The 17,688-nt window shown below is 50.6% G+C and overlaps 1 protein-coding gene across 3 annotated transcripts in view; it reads left to right on the top strand.

Moving 5' to 3' along the window:
- Positions 1-188: 188 nt before the first annotated feature.
- Positions 189-17,688, top strand: part of BRD3 (bromodomain containing 3) — a 29,730-nt gene continuing 12,230 nt past the window's right edge. The window contains exons 1-4 of one of the 3 annotated variants that reach the window (XM_061476875.1): positions 189-378; positions 1,214-1,353; positions 15,672-15,988; positions 17,254-17,391. In XM_061476875.1, the coding sequence (XP_061332859.1) occupies positions 15,788-15,988; positions 17,254-17,391 (339 nt within the window). In that variant the 5' untranslated portion in view covers positions 189-378; positions 1,214-1,353; positions 15,672-15,787. Of the gene's footprint in view, positions 379-1,213; positions 1,354-6,187; positions 6,367-15,671; positions 15,989-17,253; positions 17,392-17,688 lie in introns of those variants that run through there. The other 2 variants (XM_061476876.1, XM_061476874.1) reach the window with 2 other exon arrangements.

Raw genomic sequence — 17,688 nt, 5'->3', positions numbered from 1 at the left:
CTGTACACCGTGCCAGGTGGGCACAGCGCTGCTGTGCTTCACATTCCGCCGGGCCTGGCCGCAGCAGGGCCGGGTGTCAGGCACAGGCCAGCCCCGGTGGGAGGGTGCCCCAGAACCACCGGTACAAACCGTTGTGGCAAGCCCAAGCCTAAAGCAGCAACACAAGTACTGCACGAGGCTGATGTGTGAGCCATTAGCACCGTATTTGCCTGGGTGAGCGTGTATGTAAGGCACTGCACTGGTGTACACGGGCCCTGACTCAGAGAAGTGTTTGATTCAGTAAGGCCAAGCAGGCGTTAATGGTAAGGATGTGTTGGAGCCCTGTGCTGGAGAGCATTGCTGTTTTCCGAACTGCAGCCCAGCGCCACACAGGACACGGTGCAGTCTGCTTGCAGGAGGGAGGGAGGAAAAGGAGACACGTGTCATGTACTGGCCCTTTGGCACAGGAGGATCTTGGGGCTCCAGTGGCAGTTAAGAGAGGGAAAAAGGAAGAACCCCCCCCGTGGTACAGTGAAACCCTTCCGCAGCCTGAAATGTGCAGTGCAGGTGCGGAGGGTTAACCCTGCGGTCTGAACCCAGGGAGCTGAAACATGGGGACAAAAGCTGCACTGGGTAGCATTAGGAAAGAAACCCAGTTCCTGCTGCTGATCGCTCTGCTTGGTTTTGGCTCAGTTTTCACTCTTAAATCCTGAACAACCCCTTAGCTCTGAGTTCCTGCATTTTAATTTTTGTAGCAAGCTGAAAGTGTGGTACACTGCACTTGGTGCAGTGCTCAGGCACACACTAGACTGGGGTTCTGACAGCATGACATTTAACTTGTTGGTTATGAGTCATCTGTGAGGGTCTTTCTTGCTCCCCCAGCGCTGCTGCCACAGCTGGGATCAGCAGGATGTGGTGTCTGTCCAGATTCCTTCCCTGGAAAAGCATGGGGCTTGGCAGGCTTCTCTCTCACAAAATCTTTCATTCCGTTTGGTTCAAAATAGCCTGAACTGGTGACCTGCCAAAATACACTGTGAACGACACCTGTCTGAGGGGGTTTGAGGAAAGCAGCTTCCCATAATGATGAAAGGGAAAGAAAAGGCTGTGAGTGGCTCAGATGACATGGAATGAGTGCTCTCAGTGCTGCTGGGGTCCCTTTGGGTGGCTTTCAGGGTGTCAGGAACAGAGCTGAGGCCAAGGGTCCTGCTGTGACTAATGTATGATTTTGTCACAGGTTCCACCAGGACCCAGCCCTGTGGATAGGATCCAGAGGACATCCATGTTTGTGGAAAAGCTCCCACTAACTTCAGCACATGCTGGACCCGCTCTCTAGACCTGACTGCTGCAGACAAGCTGGTGCTTACATTTGCAGTGGTGAGTAATAAGGTACTAAGCTTACAAGCTCTGTAAACCCACGTTTACGTTCCGGCACAATTGGCAGGCTCAGGACGTTTTTGTGCTTGGGCCTCTCAGCAGCCAGGGAAGGGGGAACAGACTCACCGTGTGTTACACACTGCTCAAGGAACAGAGGGAGGAAGAACACATGAGAGACCAGCTGCATCTTTTAGGCTTTTAAAGAGCAGCTACTCTCTGACACGGAGTTCTTTCTGTGTGGTTGCTAATACACTGCTCTGATTTGTTCTAAATCCCCGATACATCACATACATTTCTTCTGGGATTTAAAAACAAACACTAAACCTTTTCCAGGCTGATATTTCTACCTCCCCCAGTACAGCAGGAACCTTGCTTGCATCACTGCCAACATTTGTTCATTTAAAACTAGGAAATCCTACCCCAGTGGAGCGCAGGTAGGATTTGATTCATTCTGCCCTGGGAGGGATGTGTACAAAACGCAGCCTGGGCACAAGCGGCCTCTGGAGGCTGAAGAGCTTCGTTCAAAGCAAGATCATTGAACACTGCATGTATCGAGCTCCATGTTAGTAAAGACCTGCTAAGAAACAGTCCATGGTTTTGAAGAGAAGGTAGGACTTGACACAGGACTAAAGTCCAGCTACGTGCTGTCCAAAGCAGATTCCCTCCCAATGGAATTTACAGCCAGTAAGCATATAAAGACTGCAGATTCGAGAGCCCCAGCCTGAATCACACACAGCCTGACTGCCAGACGTGATGACAGCCTCTCCCTGCCACTTCAGCTGGAGCAGCAGGTTCTCAGCACTTCTGTGGGTCGGGAGCTTCATTCTTGGCTGGTGCAAATGGTTGCAACTCCAGTGAGCAGCCAGATCAACATGATTAGCTCATACTCCTGAGATAGCTTGAGTGAAATCTGAATATATTTATTACTCCTTGTAATTTAGACATCACAGTGTTTGAAAGTGTTACTATTTGGTCCCAGCATCTCTTTGGCATTCTCTGCAGTCTTTGTAAGAGGGCAGGAGGAAAAGTAAGAAAACACACAGGAATCCATTAGGGCTGTACCCAGCTGAAATCTAGTGTGTTCTGTTAGTTTAAACTGCCAGCTCAGTAGCACACACTAGTCACAAGGTTGCTTACCTGTGCAAACCACTGTTAACAGCAGGTGCTGGGTCTCTACATGATACTCACTGTGTAACAAAACCATTTAGATGCAGCTGATGTCCAAAGAAACGTATTTACTGTGGCCAAAGATATGTGGCCATATTAGCTGGGCAGTTTCTCTTCACTGTTCAAATTGTCATCTTGTCCTTCTCTTCTCTCTCACAATAGCTTAGTCCTTTGCTCCGCTTCTTCCCATACATATAAATCTTAGTCCGCTGTATACTAGCCTCCAGCTCCTCCAAGTAATGCTTCTTGCTACATCCCCATAAAAGGCACTTGTATATTTGCAGATAAACACTTATGAGATCCTTCAGGTCTTGGATAGCTTGATTCTTTCCTGCCTTCCCATCAATTACCATAGTGCTGTACCTCTGGGGGCTTGTAGACATCCTGGCTCCTGGATTCCCTGTTTGGGGGCACTGCTAACCGCTTTCCAGATGAAGAGTGAACACTGAAGAGACAAAGGTCCCGCAGGCACTGACAGAGTCCTGACAGAGGAGTGGCCTCACCAGCTGTTGTGTCCAGTCTCTCCAACCTACAGAGTACGAGTCAGAGGAGCCAGGTCCCAGTTCTGGCTCTGCCTGTGGTTCTCTGCATCATCGTATTCCCTCTCGGCTTCCTCAGCTGAAAAACAGGAATCATAATATTTCCTTACCCACAGAAGCTGTTGGAGGATTACTGCATTGTTGTGAATTCCACAGATGAAAGGTACTACAGAAGAACAAACGGCAATTATTGTTTCAAACCCCTGCCCTGGGCCTGTCATCCTCAACTCTCTGAATAACACTGACTCAATTGAGGAAATCCTGCCACCACAGTGAAGAAAATTATTGGTAAAGATGACTCTCTGTTGCAATAAGAGCATTTATCTGCTTGTGTTCAACTCCCTTCTGTCTGCCACTGGATGATCGGAGTTGTATAATCCCAGACACTGACTACACGCTCTTAAGTAGTCTTCTATTTGGGCACTATTATTTCTTTATCCCAAACATGGCTGTTACTGAATAAATTCTCTTCTTGTAATGTGCAATGACATTCATTCTGTTACAGGCTCTTCTGTGAGTCTGCTCATATGTGAGGTCTCTTGGAGCCCACACAAACAGTCAGAATGGCCAAATTCACCTGCCTGAAGGTGTGTGGGGCTCACATCAGCCCTCTGCATGCATAGAGATGTACGAGGTGTCTGCTGTGTGCCCCGTGGAGGACAGGGTGCACTGCTGACCTGGCATTCATCCCCCTTCAGCAGCCTGCTCCACTTGTAATCCCCAAGTCCAAATCCTCACAAAGAGCTCCCTTCCAGCAGGGAGCTGTGGTTTGGATGGTGAAACAGACACTGAAAGGTGAGGTAGAGAATCAGAAGCTTACAGTTAGAACCTCTAACACAGCTCAGAAACAGCAGGCTCCAGGTCAGTTCCCAACAGTCCCCTGCTGTTGTGTGTTAAACACTGTTGGGTGCAGTCATGTGAGACACTGAGTGTGCCCAGTTCTCACAAAACTCACTGGCCCCAGAGACACAGGTATCTCCCTCTTCTGTTCCCATAACCCTCATTTTCAAAAGACTCAGGTCCCACCCTGACACCAAGAGAAGAGAAGCAAAACGTGTCAGTGTTTAACAGCCCTAAAAACCACTCTGGTGTGGCACAGATAAGGCATTTTCTTGTCAAAGCCTATGGACAAAGCTTCCTAGGAGGATGTATGTACCAGCGTGCATGAAGGGTTAAAACTAGTGCATTGGCAGGGAATAAACACACTCAGGTGTTAGTTAACAAGGTACTAATTGGGTAACTGGAGGTGCAACATAAGAGGCCACAGAGGCTAATCAAAGAGCTTTGGGTGAATGGAGGATGCTCCTCTGAGCTTGGGGAGGAGGAAGAGGTAAAAAGCTGTTGCTGTGGTCTTGTGCTTTATGGAAAAGCTGGCATTGATGTATTTCCAGAGCAGGTAAACTGTTGTATCTTGTGTGTAAAACTACCATGACAAAAGAATTTCTAGTTTAAAGATTGCACCTATCTGTTCCTCAGCCTGAGTGCTTTAAATTAAGCTTGAATCTTTCTAGTTTGACTTCACTGTACCTCCTCTGGAGCTTACTCAAACTGAGCCAGGCTGTGCCTGTTGGGCTGAACCACTATCCAAACTCACTGCCTTGCATAAAGAAGGCTTTGAGGATCCTTAGAAGATTTTTGCTTTCCTATTCCCTGGGAGGATGCAGCTGGGTTCTTCAGGTGTAGGCTTGCAGACCTGCAGGTAGGTGTGTTACTGGTGTGCTCCAAGTTGAAAGTTGATAGTGGTAAAATCTCTGGGTGCAGTTTCCCATGTGAATTGTTTTGCCTGCTCAGCATAATGTATCATGAACGTTACAGTTTGGGTTGAAACTATCTTACATTCACCCAGGTGAGATAAGGAAGTGTGAGGTGTAGTTGGAGACTGCTTTTGGGTTGCGGTTTTGATGCACTTGCCATTGCCAGGTTGTGTTTGGATTTGCAGTGGGACTGTTGGATGGTCAAGTCAAAAAGGTCAGTTTGAGGAGGAGCCCAGGTCACGCACTGACTGGGGGTGTGATGCACCCACCTTCAGTGCTGTCTGACAAAGGATATCCCAGCGTGAGCAGGTTCCTGGATTTCAACGTGCCTTGAAGTTCATGTTAAAAAATCACTTTTCTTGGGTTTGTTTCTGGTATGTGCACAACCTCGGCTTCATCCTGAGGCAGCCGAACACCTGGTGCAGTGAGGTCTTCCTGAGCATGTCCTGCCTATGCAGATCCTGGTGTCTGTATCACACCTCCTGAGAACTTCAGTCCTGTTGGTCACGTTTTAAACAGCTGGAAATAAGATCTTCCAATAAAACTGCCTTCACCTTATGGCTACACTGAACTGACCTACTGGCATCACAGTGTGGCAGCCTCTGCAGCTTCTGTGTCCACAGCCACATCCCAAAACTGCTCCTTACTTGACGTTGGTGCCCAAAAGCTTCCCCTGGACTCATTTATGTTTCTAATTTTTGTTTCTACCTTCTCGTGCTGCAGTAATTAAACTGTGTTTTGGATTGCATCAGCTTTGAGCTGCTTTATAAACTTCTGTTTGCATTGTGGATTCGCTGCAGGACACCGGCTGGGTTGGAGTGTGCCTGAAGTGCTGTGGGAGTGCTCGTGTTTGTTGATGCTTCCGTGTGTGTACAATTCCTGGTCTGTTATTGTATACATAGGATCAATTGTTGTTGTAAGCCGTTGACAGGATTGTGAAGCGCACTGACCAGAGCAGGCTACACCCGGCTCTTCATGGACTTTTTGCACTTACTACTCGCACTGGTGACGCTCTGTTTTTATTGCGGCTCGTAGTAGTTGTTGTGTAATAACCGTGAGCGCGCACCGCCCGGCGCAAACCGGGACTGAACTTCACGATAGAAGCGAGCAGAGCGGGCTGCGCTCTGCCCCTCGGTGCCCCGCACCACGCCGGGGCTCGGGGTCCCGCACGTTCCCGGCTGCGCTTTGACGGGCTCTCGTCGTGCCCCGAGCCGGGGGGGGAGCCGGGGCTCCCCGGTGCCGTGCGCGGGGTCTCACGGCGCGGTCCCCCGGGCCCGGCGGCTCCCCCTCTGCCCGGGGCATCCCCCCTCCCGGTTGTGTCCCCGCCGGCGGCGCGGGGGGAGCGGGGCCCTGCGGCTGCTGGGGGTTGTAGTGCCGGGGCCCGCGGGCGCCGCTGCCCCGGCCGGGCCGGGACTACCGCGCCCACACGGCCTTGCGGCCGGCGCATGGGCTCTGGGGCGCTGTAGCGCATCTATTATACTGCCTGGCGAGGATAAAAAGAAGAGCAACTGGAGGGACTATAAGGCAAACGTTGCTGGAGCTGCCGGGGCAAAGTAATCTATTTAATCTTTCCCTTTATTTGTTAGATGCTTGGGTGTGCGCCGCTAGCACTGGGCCATGGTTTCTGGAGGGAGGGGGCCGGGGAAGCAGCGGGACGAAAGCAAAACCCACTTGGGAAAGGCCAGTGCTGATTTTCTTTAATTTCTCCCTCCCCCCCTTCTCTCTTCTTCTGCTCGTTCCTGTTGCGGGAGCCCCGCGCCGCTCCCCGCCGCCCCGCAGCCTTTGTGCGCCGCGACAATGCAACAAAGCGCGGCGGGGCTGGCTGCAGCCTGGCCATTGATTTCCTCCCGGCCCCGCCGCTCCTGCCCACCCTTTTCTTCTTCTTCTTCTGCCGCTTCTTCCCCATCTCCTGCCCCCCCTCCCCTGCTCGCCGAGCGCCCGCAGCCGCCGGGCCGGGTTCCCCCCGGCAGCCCCGCGCCCCGCGAGCGGCGGCTCCTTCCTTCTTTCCTATTCTCTGTGTTTTTCGTCTTCCCCCTCTGTCGCTCGCCTTCCCTCGCCCGCTCTCTCTGCCCGCCATCTTTTGAAGGGGAAAATAGGGGCGAAGGAAGGGAGAGCTGCGGGCGCCCTTAAAAACAAGGAAACAAGAAAGGGAAAAGAGGGGGGAAGCGGAAAGAAGGGGGGGAAGAAAAGCGGGCGGGACCCGGCGGCAGCAGCTCCGCGGTGCGCGGTCCCGGCGCCGGGGGCTCCGGCGGCGGCTCCCTGCGGGGCGCGGAGCGGGGCTCGGCGGCGGCTCCGGCCATTTCCCGTCGGTGGCCGGTGAGCGCGGCCGGGCGTGCGCGGTGTTGTGCGTGCGGAGCGGTGCGGGGCTGCGCTCCTGGAGCGCACCCAACTTCGGGAAATGCTCGGAACCAGGGGCTCGCTGCCTCAGCTGGGTGCGCGTTAGAGGTGTCAAAGGAAGCGCAGGTCACGGATTTATATATAGAAGTGTCGCGCTATAAATAATGGTACCGATAATAAAATGTAAAACTTCCAAACTCGCCGTACTTTCCTCAGTGCGCGCTCGGGCTCCGCGCTCCCCGGCGCTGGGCACGGTGTTACCTGCAGCCCGCTTGGTTTCGCTTTCAAACAAAGCTGTAGTGTTCGGGTCGCGGAGCTGCGCGGGGTCAGTGCGCGGGGCGCTGCTGCGGGATGTGCTTCCTACAGAACCGGCTTTTGACAACGTGGAGTGGGCGTTCTGTGCGGTTCGGGCTCGGTGACAGCGCTGCGGTGTGGATGTACCTCTGTGCTGATGCCTTCGGGAGTCAAAAGTTACTAAAATAAACTTCTTTCGATAAACAAATACAATGGCTTCACTAAGTCACTTCGAACTTAAATATGTATGTTTACATCTCTAAGTTCCCGATGCTGGTAAATCTGAGCAGAGCACACCTGCTGTCCCTTGCTGGGGGAACAGGAAAGTGTTTATCTAAATATGCTGGTCAGTGTTTCCAACGTGCTCAGTGTATGTGAGTGTGCTCAGGAGTTGTCTCTAAATTAAACTGGAAGTTTAGGTTTAAAGCTGATGCTCTTGAACTGACACAGTGATAACTCTGATAGTGGCGAGGAGGTGGTGACAGTGGAGGGGTGAGGAGTGCAGAACAGATACACATCAGTCAACACAAACAGAAGCCCCCAACGCTGCCTTTAAGCGCACCCTGATGTGTGCTGTACCCGGGCGCTGTCACTGCGGGTCTGGGCTGCTGCTGTTAGCACAGGAGTTTGGGGAGCTTTTAAGGATACCCTGGGAGACTCCTCCTGAAACAGGAACTTCCGACCTCGAATTCTTCCTTTTTGGAAAGAATAAATGCTAAAATTGTGCATTCCTTAGTCCCCCACTGGTTAAAAATACTCATGCCTGGATTGGATGTTTCAAGTCAATACTTAATGAAAGGTTGGGCAGAGGATAAGAGTCTTATTCAACATTCAGCATTAGCTTGTTTGCAGTATTGTCTTTCTCTGCACATGTCGTGCTCCGCACTTGGACAGTACCTGCTGCAGTGAAGGTGTTTCAGTGACCTGTGCATGCAGGGTTTAAATGAAGAAGGAATGCATGTGCGGTGTGAAGTGTCTGAGCTGTATTCTCAAAACTGACTTTGGAGCTTTAGTTCCATTGTCTTCAAATACAAACTAGGCTCTGTTGCTTCTGGAATTAAACCTTCTGTCATTTTAAGCACTGAGGGGCTGTCAAAAACTCTTAGTTCTTGTCACTTTAAAAATGCTCTGGAGAAAAGCATAGTGCAGAGTCTGATGTTGCAGGTCAGTAACTGGCTCCTTGCTGCTTCCAAAGAGGCTCCTTCTGTCACTCTGCTGTGTAGCTGGTTGTTTCTCTGCACTGCTGTAACTGCTCTGGGTGCAATGACTTAAATTACAGTTCTTAATAATCTTGCTAAATGGCTCTTTCCTGAGTTAAGAAACCGTGTGTTGAGAACTTTATCCTTCAGTCATCTCCTAACCTGGTGGGTGCTCTGACAGCGGTTCTTGGTGCCCACAAACCATGTCTGCAGGCTGGGACCCAGCCTGGCAGCCCGGAGGGTGTCCCTGCCTGGGCTGAGGCAGTCGCACAGGTAGAGCAGCCTGTCCTGCTGCAGGGGAGGGGGCACATCTCTAACTGGGACTAGTTCTGTTCAGTATTTACTGCTTCACCTGGGGCATTGTGCAGTGGGCTGTGGGCATCCACCAGACCCCTGCTGCACTCTGAGAGCCTCACTCCTTCTCCCTGGAGTAGTTTAGGAGCCTGATCGCTCTTGTTGACAGCACAAACAGCTCCATCCCTGGGCAGCAGGCAGTGCTGTGGTGAGCTCTCGCCTTTCAAAGGCTTAATTACTTTTACAAAATATATTACTCTGTCAGCTTTGAGCTGTCGAGTGCTTTCAGCGCAGAGCTGCACCTTGCTATATAAATGAGCAAGGAGCCTTTTGCATCTTGGTGTTGGTGACTGTTTTGCTTTAATCCTGGTTGCTCCTTGTTTGCTAATTTGCAGAATTCATTAATCTGCAGTGGGTTTCCCATGGCGTGTTTGAGGGTTTTGTTCTGGGTGTTGGTTTTGTTGTTTTGTCTGAAGTTGCCACATTATCCTCCAGTAGAGCTGTGGGAATTGCGAAGGAGCCCCTGTGCGCTGTGCTGCTCAGTGAGCTGTTGGGACACTCGGGATGTGTGTGTGCATCCCGAGCCTTTCATTGCACAGTGTCTTACTGTGACATTGGTGTGGTTTTGTCAAGCATTGGTGCTTGCTGGAGGTGAACAACTCTTTGGAGCCCACTCTTTAACCCACTTGTTGCTGAAGCCAACATTGGGAGGGTTTAAATTCTGGGAGCCTTTGCATGGGCAAGTTGTGGTGCTGTAGCTGTGAACCTGAGGCATGATGTAAACCAGTGTCAGCTCATCTGTTCCTCCTATGCTTGTAATGCTTTCTGTCCTAAACCCAAGCTGTTCTTTTTCAGAATAGTAACTTTAATCATTTAAATACATAAAAATTAAATAGGAGAAAGTGTTGCAGCACAAGTGTTCAAGGGGGGTACTGATGGAGGACAGCAGTTTCTGTAATGAATCACTGATGGCTCTGCTCTGTAGCGTGGAATGCTGCATTTAAGTTAACGTATGGATCTGTGTCTGTTTTTGAAGTCTGTCTTCTCTGTCTGTGTATTTGGGTTGCTGCCCCTGAGGTAACATCTGTAGCACTTGTAAATGGTATTAATAATGCTGATACAAGCCGGTGCAAGGCAGGTGATGTGAGGGGGTTTGCAGTGCAGGTTATTAGGTCACAGAGCAGAAGACAATCCTTTAAGTAGGTAATACATAGCGATTGGATGCTGTTTGCAGGGCTGTGTTTTATGCTTTTGTACCTGTTTTCATTAAGAGGAGGTAATCTTCCTGTTACAGCCTTTTAGATACATTTGAAAGTGGAATTGGGCTGTACCTAAGCTCACTCCCTACCAGGTGTCATGAAAGACCTTGGGGTGCTATGGTTTGTCTTTCAGGAAGTGCTGCGGTCTGGGCAGAGGGATAAAGCAGGTTTAGTTTTGCTGTTTCTTCAGATGGCAAATAGCATTGTACCTGGTAAAGAGCAAGCGAGGTTGTTCAGAAACCCAGGTTATGGTGTTCGGCCACCTTGTCAGTTCTGCTGTTCTGTTGCTGCCCTCTTGGGTAATTCTTTGCAGGTAGAGCAGAAGCTTGACCATGCTCTGCCAGCAGGGAAGTGCTCGAGCTCATGTGCTTCTGCTTTTGGTTTTTCTTCACAGTGCTTTCTGTCCAGTAATCTCTTTTGGAAATCAGAGTGCAGAAAAAGAATAATGGCAAAGCCCATTGTGGAAAGACTGTGTCATTTGTTCACTATATACATGCAGGACCAAACTGAGTGAGTTTGAGGGTTTTCTTGCACTGTAAAAGTGCACAGAGCACTATATGCTGATTAAAAAGGGGAAGGGCAGACTCTTTTCCAGAACACAAATGTTTGACTGTGCAGATCACATCCTTTAGAAAGCAGAAAAAGAGCCCTGTGAGGGTGTAGACATACAATGATCCCATTGGGAGCACTGGAGCCTGTGCGGGTGTTGCCATGCTCTGCTCAATGGGTGTACCTGGCTGCTGCTCGTGTGCACGTATCCTCTGAAACCTGGGTCCGAGCCAGGGAATGGGGGTTGGTTTGGGATTGGTTCTGGTTTGCTGTAAATAATTGAACTGACACAAGGTTTGCTGACCTGAAACCGGCAGCCGCCGTTCCTGGAGCCCCAGGATGCAGCAGCAGCAGCGTCATTTGCTGTGCAAGTCATGCTTTGGAGAAGGTGGGCTGGGAAGTAGCAGACAAACAGAGGAATTGGGGAACAGAGCCTGGAGGGAGCTGGGTTCCGGTACTGACCCCAGTTGTGGTTTTTAGCTTTTCTTTTTATGACCCTTCCATCTTGCCAACTTGGCCCTCTTTCCTGGCCTGGCATGGAGGATGCTAATAAAGCGTGACTGTGGTTCAAGCCCAAATGAGCAAATGGATCTGTAGTTCTGCTTGGTCTTGAAGTGCAGATTTGAATGCACAAGCAAGGGTGAGCAGAAGTGGAACAGCAGATCCCGTCCGTCTGGGAAGTTTAAAGTGATGATAATGCCAGAAACATTGGAGGTGGAATAACAAAGGCAGTGTCCAGCAGACAGCACTTCTGCCAGGGCTGAGTCTGCAGAATTGGCCAGTCTGAAGAAGTTGTGACTGAGTCTGTGGTCTCTTCCTCTGCCCATCAGCACGGTTTGAATTTGGGATCACCAAATTTCCCCCCCGCCCTGCTTGGCCAACTCCCATGTAAACGTGGAGATAGATCCATCTCCTTGACCAGGCTGTGATTTCTTTCTGTGGTGGTTTAGGAATGTGATGGAAGAGCTCAGGATCTCCATGCTCTTGCACATCCTGTGCTTGTACAATGGAACTTCTGAAGCTAGGACCACGTTCTGCAGCAATCCTGCAGTGAGGGATGTCCCTTCAGAGCTGGGCAGCATCAACTAGATCAGCATCATAGCCATTGTCACTGCAGCAGTGGGATCGTTCTGAACACACTCTCCAGCCACAGATGTCCGGGACTTGATCTCATTTTCTCTCTTCCATACAGACAGCCAGAGAAAGGGTTGACCCAGGCAGAGGGACCAGAAAGTGTGAAGAGCTTGAGGTTTTTCTGGCTTTTCCTAAACCTTCCTTAGAAAGAGGTTTATCTGCATTCATCAGTTGGTGGTATCTTGCAGGTGATAGTCTGCGGATTCATCTGTGCTGAGATGCTGAGCCACAGACTGTGCAGCTCGTCAAGAGTGGAAGGTTGCTCAGCACTCTGCAGGATGGGGTTTGAAGTGGTTACTGAATCATAGAGGACTGAGCTGTGTCTGTGTCGTGGTTTGTACCATACTTCCCATGTGCCTTCAGCCATGTTCCTGCCTCCCCTTGGTCCCCTGCTCCCTATCCTGCTCTTGACAATTTGGGACTTTCTGTGTATGGTGTGTGGCCATGTGCCAGAACCTTCCCAGTGCTTCCTTTTTGCCTGATGCCCAAGGCTGCAGGCCTTCTGCCCATGGGTGTTTAGGAATTGCAATAACCCCTGCAAGTGCTAGATATTGCCAAATAAACAAGCACCGAGCGTGTTGCAGTGCACTAGATAAGAGAGCGCATGCTCTGAGGCAGCTTCACCTTCTCTGCCATCTCTGGCTGCTCTCTGGCTTCCCCTAATTGTGAGGTGCTGTGGGCTCAGCCATGTGGGTCACGTGAGGTAACTTCAGTGCATCTCCACCTTTCCCCTCTAGGAAGAAATGGCACGAGCAGCCTCTGCCCAGGCATGTGCTTGTCCCAAACACCTTCCTTTCTGTGCCAAATCTCTGCCAAGAAATGAAGGCTCAAACAACCCAACAGTTCTTTGCCTCCCCCATTGCCATAAAGTTGTGACTTTTGTGAGAGGCACATCCTGGTGTTTCCCTGGGAAGCCCATGCCCATTCCCTCCGAGTGGTTTGCGTCCCCTGGGTGTTGATGTCCGAGTCACCAGCTGCTCAATGCGCTCTGAAACCTGCTCGCAGATGCTTACTTCCACTGCTACAGCTGAGCATGTGCTCACTACAGGTCACACTTCTGTGGTACTTCTGGAGCCTTTCTGCAGCGCTGTTCACTTCACTTCTGAAACCCCAGTCCAGTCCTTGCTGCAGAGTGAGGTCTCAAAGCTGAGACTCCTCCAGTCAGGACCCCAGCAAAGTGTAAAGCTCTTTCACCGCTCACACTTCCCTCTTCCTGCAGCCTTATTAACAGAACTGCAATGTAATGGCTGTTATAGTCAAGATGAAGTGACTTTTGGGTACCCCTGGGTTTGAAGGCATGATGTGAGACATCTTAAAGCAGCACAATTCATAGGGAGTGCTGAGTGTGTGTTAGAACTGAAGGCCCTTGAAATTACCAGTTACTGCTGGCTGATTCTGCTGTTTAGGAACCCACAGGCTCCTTCCTATAAGAGCCAAGGAGAGATGGAGGGTGGGAAGCCCATCTGCATAATCTGATGAGCATTAAATTAACCAAGGCAAAAGCCAAGGAACTGACTTAATCTTCTGTGATCTTTTCCCCTCCCTCATGCAGAGGTAAGTTAAGGACACATCTCCCAGGCTCAGGATGTTACTGGGGCTGTGCTCAAAATAACATGTATGAAGAGCAAATCTGTGTGAAATCAACAATTTGGTAGGCAACAAGGGCAGAGCTGCAGTGTGCCACATGGGCACTCACAAGCCGCATCCCCACTTGCCGCAGTGAAGCCAAGTGCAAGCGCTTCATCCCCAAGGCTTGAGGTGGTGACACAGTGCATACATTGTGTGCATATGGGGCAGTACTGGCTGACAGAGCAACTCGTCTGTCCTCAAGTGGTCTCAAATCAGAGATCCCTTGAGTCTGAAAAGCTGGCATGGAGCTGGTAGGTAGTGAGAGCTGCCTGAGGTTCAGTCCCTGTCTGGGGCTGTGGAGGGGAAGGAAGGCAGAGCAGGAGGAACTCCTGCGAGGAGTCTGTCCAGGGAGCAGCACGTGATGCAGCAGTGGGAAGGTGCTGGCTCCCTGTGTCCTGCCTGGCTGCTGGCTCCATCCTGCTGCCACCAAGTGCTGCTCTGTGGGGCTCAGGGCTCACCAGCGTGGTGTGAAGTGTGAGTTGTGAGCACCAGCTCTGCGACGTAGGAACAGGGTCTTGCTTCGTGTCTGCAGTGCCAAGTACCAAGGGGCTGTGGTCTCTGCACAGCCCCCATGCGCTACTGTAATGTAAATAATAATGTGGAGATAAAGCTGAGGTCAAGGAACATCTCTTAAACTCGATAATTTTCCCGGATGGGAAGATTTATGTTGCTGTTTCTGGGCTGGAGTTGTGCCAGGCTTTGGTCGGTGTCCAAGTAACTGTACAGCAATACCACACCAATGGGAACGGAGTAGTTGGGCTCATGTGCTAACTTGATGCTTGCTACCTTCTGATTCTGCAGCCATCACGACCCCAGCCTGCCCTGCAGGAGCAGCCCCGGGCAGGGAGCTGCTCTTCAGAGGAAGTGGAGCCCGTTAGTGAGCAGCAGCTCCCTGGCACAGCGCACGGCTCCCGGTGCTCCGGAGCTGCCTGGAGGATTGTCTCCACTGCTGCAGCCAGGTCCTCCCGCTGGCACAGGGAGTTATCCGTGTCCTCGCCCTGCGCCAAGTGTCTGCCCTCACTGACCCCTGTGAGCAGCTCAGGGAAGGAAAACCCCAGATCCTTCCAGCCTCGCTGGGTTCTCGAGGCCTCCTTTGGCTGAGGGATGTGCCAGACCCCGCAGCCCTGCTGGATTCCACACTGAGGGTGCAGCTTAGCACAAACGGGCAGACTGATGCTCCAGAGAAGCAGGATTTATTTGGGAGTTTGGGTTTTGCTTTTAATTATCCTCCCAGACTGGGATGAGTAAGAAGAGGCAGAAATGCACAGTGTGGAAGCAGTGTACGCTCGGCATGTGGGACAGCAAAAAGCTGTACTTGAAACTGTGTTGTCAAAACTGCACATGTGCAAGTGATGTGTGTGCCAGGGCTCGCTTTGGCAGCCTTTGTTCCAGGCTTGTTCAGTACCTGTTCAGTGATGTCCTGGTTCGCAGCTGGGCTCCGTTATAGTTCAAATGATTACTGATACCAGTGCTATTCCTGTAGATGAAGTGCTTAGCCTAGAACTGTGTGTTTGGATTCTACCTGTAGTTACAGGCAGTCTGTGTAAGCTGCCTGGGTTTGTGTGTGAGTCCACTCAAGTGCCATGTTGGATGTGACGGGCAGCTGGGATGTCAGATGGTCATGCCTCTTGCTTTCCTCATGTTGTATGTCAGGGCTCACAACTCAGGCAGAGACAATGCAGTGAGGTTTACATGGAGTTGCAAGCTGTGGGTTTGCTAGCTTGGATCAGCATGTTCATGGGTGTCTGCATTACATCCTAACTGGATTCCTTAACCGTATTCTTCTGCTACCTCATGTGTTTTCTTTGCACAAAGATGCTCTCTGAGACAAATAACTGATCCTGTGGAACTTAACTAGTTCTCAGCAGGCTTTGAATTTGGCAATTTTAGCGTAGGGTGTCCCTGCCCACGGCAAGGGGTTGGAACTAGATGATCTTAAGGTCCTTTCCAACCCTAATGATTCTATGATTCTATGAAATTGCTGTTCCACTGTGTCTTGGGTCTTGAACTGTGCCCATCGTCAGTATGGTGTGTTACAGGGAGCAAAGCAGATGGAGTAAAGAGCCTGAGTTCAAACACTGTCAACAGCAGAAGTGTCTTAACGTGCCTGTTTCAAGTGAGTATCTGTACTTACACATTGTCCTCTTCTCTCGTTTGATCTAGGCCGTATGGTTGGACCCTGGAAATGGGATGTCAGTCCCATTCAGGGAGCATAAAGGAAGAAGGAAGGTTTCCCAGTTGCTGCGGCTGTGACATCGCGTGAGAGCCAGCGCAGGAAGATGTCTGTGGTCACGGCAGCGGTCCCGGCTCCACAGGGCCCTGTCAACCCGCCGCCTCCGGAGGTCACTAATCCCAACAAGCCCGGCAGGAAGACCAACCAACTGCAATATATGCAAAACGTGGTGGTGAAGACCTTGTGGAAGCATCAGTTTGCTTGGCCTTTCTACCAGCCTGTTGATGCAATTAAACTGAATTTGCCGGTACGTATCTATCATCTCCTGCTTGGCATCCTGCTCTTGGACAGCTGTCTGCTGGGGAGAGCAGTCTTCTGGTTAGGTTGGATTTGGGCATCCCTCAAATGCTCTGAGATTCACTGAATTAGAAGCTCTTTCAGAGCTGGAGAAGTGCAGGTCTCTGAAGGAGAAAACTGCTTCACTTAAACACAGGTACCAGTGCCCCTGTGCACCCTCCTGTCAGCTCAGCCCAGCAGCCCACTGCACACTCACTCTGCCTGCTTTGAGTGAAAGGGTTTTGTGGGATTCGAGGAGCATGTTCTGGGATGTGAGGTCAGTTGAGCTCCAGTTACAAGTTATAATCCAAATGTATGGACTGGACCAGGAGTCTTTTGACCTGTGTGATGCTGTTGCTGGGTGCTATTTAAAGTGCTAACCAAAAGAGTAAAACACTTCACACTTGTAGAGCACTTCTCTAAGTCTGTGCTCGTTTGTGCTTCTCTTTTTGGAGTTAGTTTCTCAGTGAGGCATTTTGAGGTGGTTTTAGGGAAGGTTACCAGGAAACAGAGGGGAGTCAGTTGGAAGAACAGTTTTCCATGTGTGACCTGAGTGTGCACCAGCCCAGCAGCCAGCAAAATCACCTCTCCTGCCCTGGCATGCCTTGCCTGGAAATACCAGTGCCTCAGATCATGCTTGAGGGCTGGGCTCAGCGGCCGGTGGCTGTACATGTGCTGCCTCTCTCTAGCATGAGAAGATGACAGAGCACAGCCTGGATCACCTCAGGCCAATCACAGCATCTGTGTGTGCTTGAGACCAGCCCAGAGAGAAACTGGGTTAACACGTGGAAGCCTTTTAAGTGCTAAAATGCCCTTGAAAGAGAGACTGAAACTTAGCACAGTCTGAAGTGACACCATCCACCTCCTAAGGGGGGTCACAGCACAAACAGCTTCCAGGCAGAGCTGCTCAGGACATGTGTTTTGCTCCTAGTGCCTCCTCAGTCCAGCTGTTCTTACTAAAGGCAGATAACAACCAGGTAGCCATTTGTGTGTGGGCTTGAGCATGTACTAGGGGAGACTGATGCTTCGTAGTCAAGTTCATAATAATGATAGCTTAAAAAGCTACATATTAGGAAACAAAGGAAAGCAGAGGTAATATTTACAGCTTGCACAGAACCTTGGGGATGCGTTTCTGGGGAGGAGGGATGAGGAGAAACCTGGGGCTGTAGAGGGAGGTGTGAGCAACACTCCATGTATCAGGAGCTATAAATACCATCCTTCCTGCTTCTCCAACAGGATTATCACAAGATCATAAAAAACCCCATGGACATGGGGACGATCAAGAAGCGCCTGGAACACAACTACTACTGGAGTGCCAGTGAATGTATGCAGGATTTCAACACCATGTTTACAAACTGTTACATTTACAACAAGGTAAAGAGCCCAGATAAGCCTTTAACTGGGGCACTGCCTAGAAAAGACCCACCTACTGGAGTGTGGGTTTTGAGCAGGGCCGGCTCCGCTGTGCATTTGCAAGGGTTTGAAATGTCACTAATTGCAAGCACATTACTTGAATGCACAAAGCTGTCTTTGTGCTGTGGCTTTCTTCCCCCAGACCAGTTAAAAGGGCAAACGTGCCTTTTAATTCTAGGTAGGTTTCTGTTCTGGGGTTATGTAGCAAGTGTTTACTGATTTTATTTTCAGTTAGGAGCTCTTTAAGATGAGCTATGG

The sequence above is a fragment of the Pezoporus flaviventris genome, unplaced genomic scaffold, assembly GCF_033815535.1.
Source record: "Pezoporus flaviventris isolate CSIRO_AGI_PZ_B2104156 unplaced genomic scaffold, CSIRO_AGI_Pfla_v1 ptg000097l, whole genome shotgun sequence".
NCBI classification, from domain to species: Eukaryota; Metazoa; Chordata; class Aves; order Psittaciformes; family Psittacidae; genus Pezoporus; species Pezoporus flaviventris.
The sequence above is the reverse complement of the archived record's forward strand: the minus strand, read 5'-3'. Positions and strand labels throughout refer to the sequence as shown.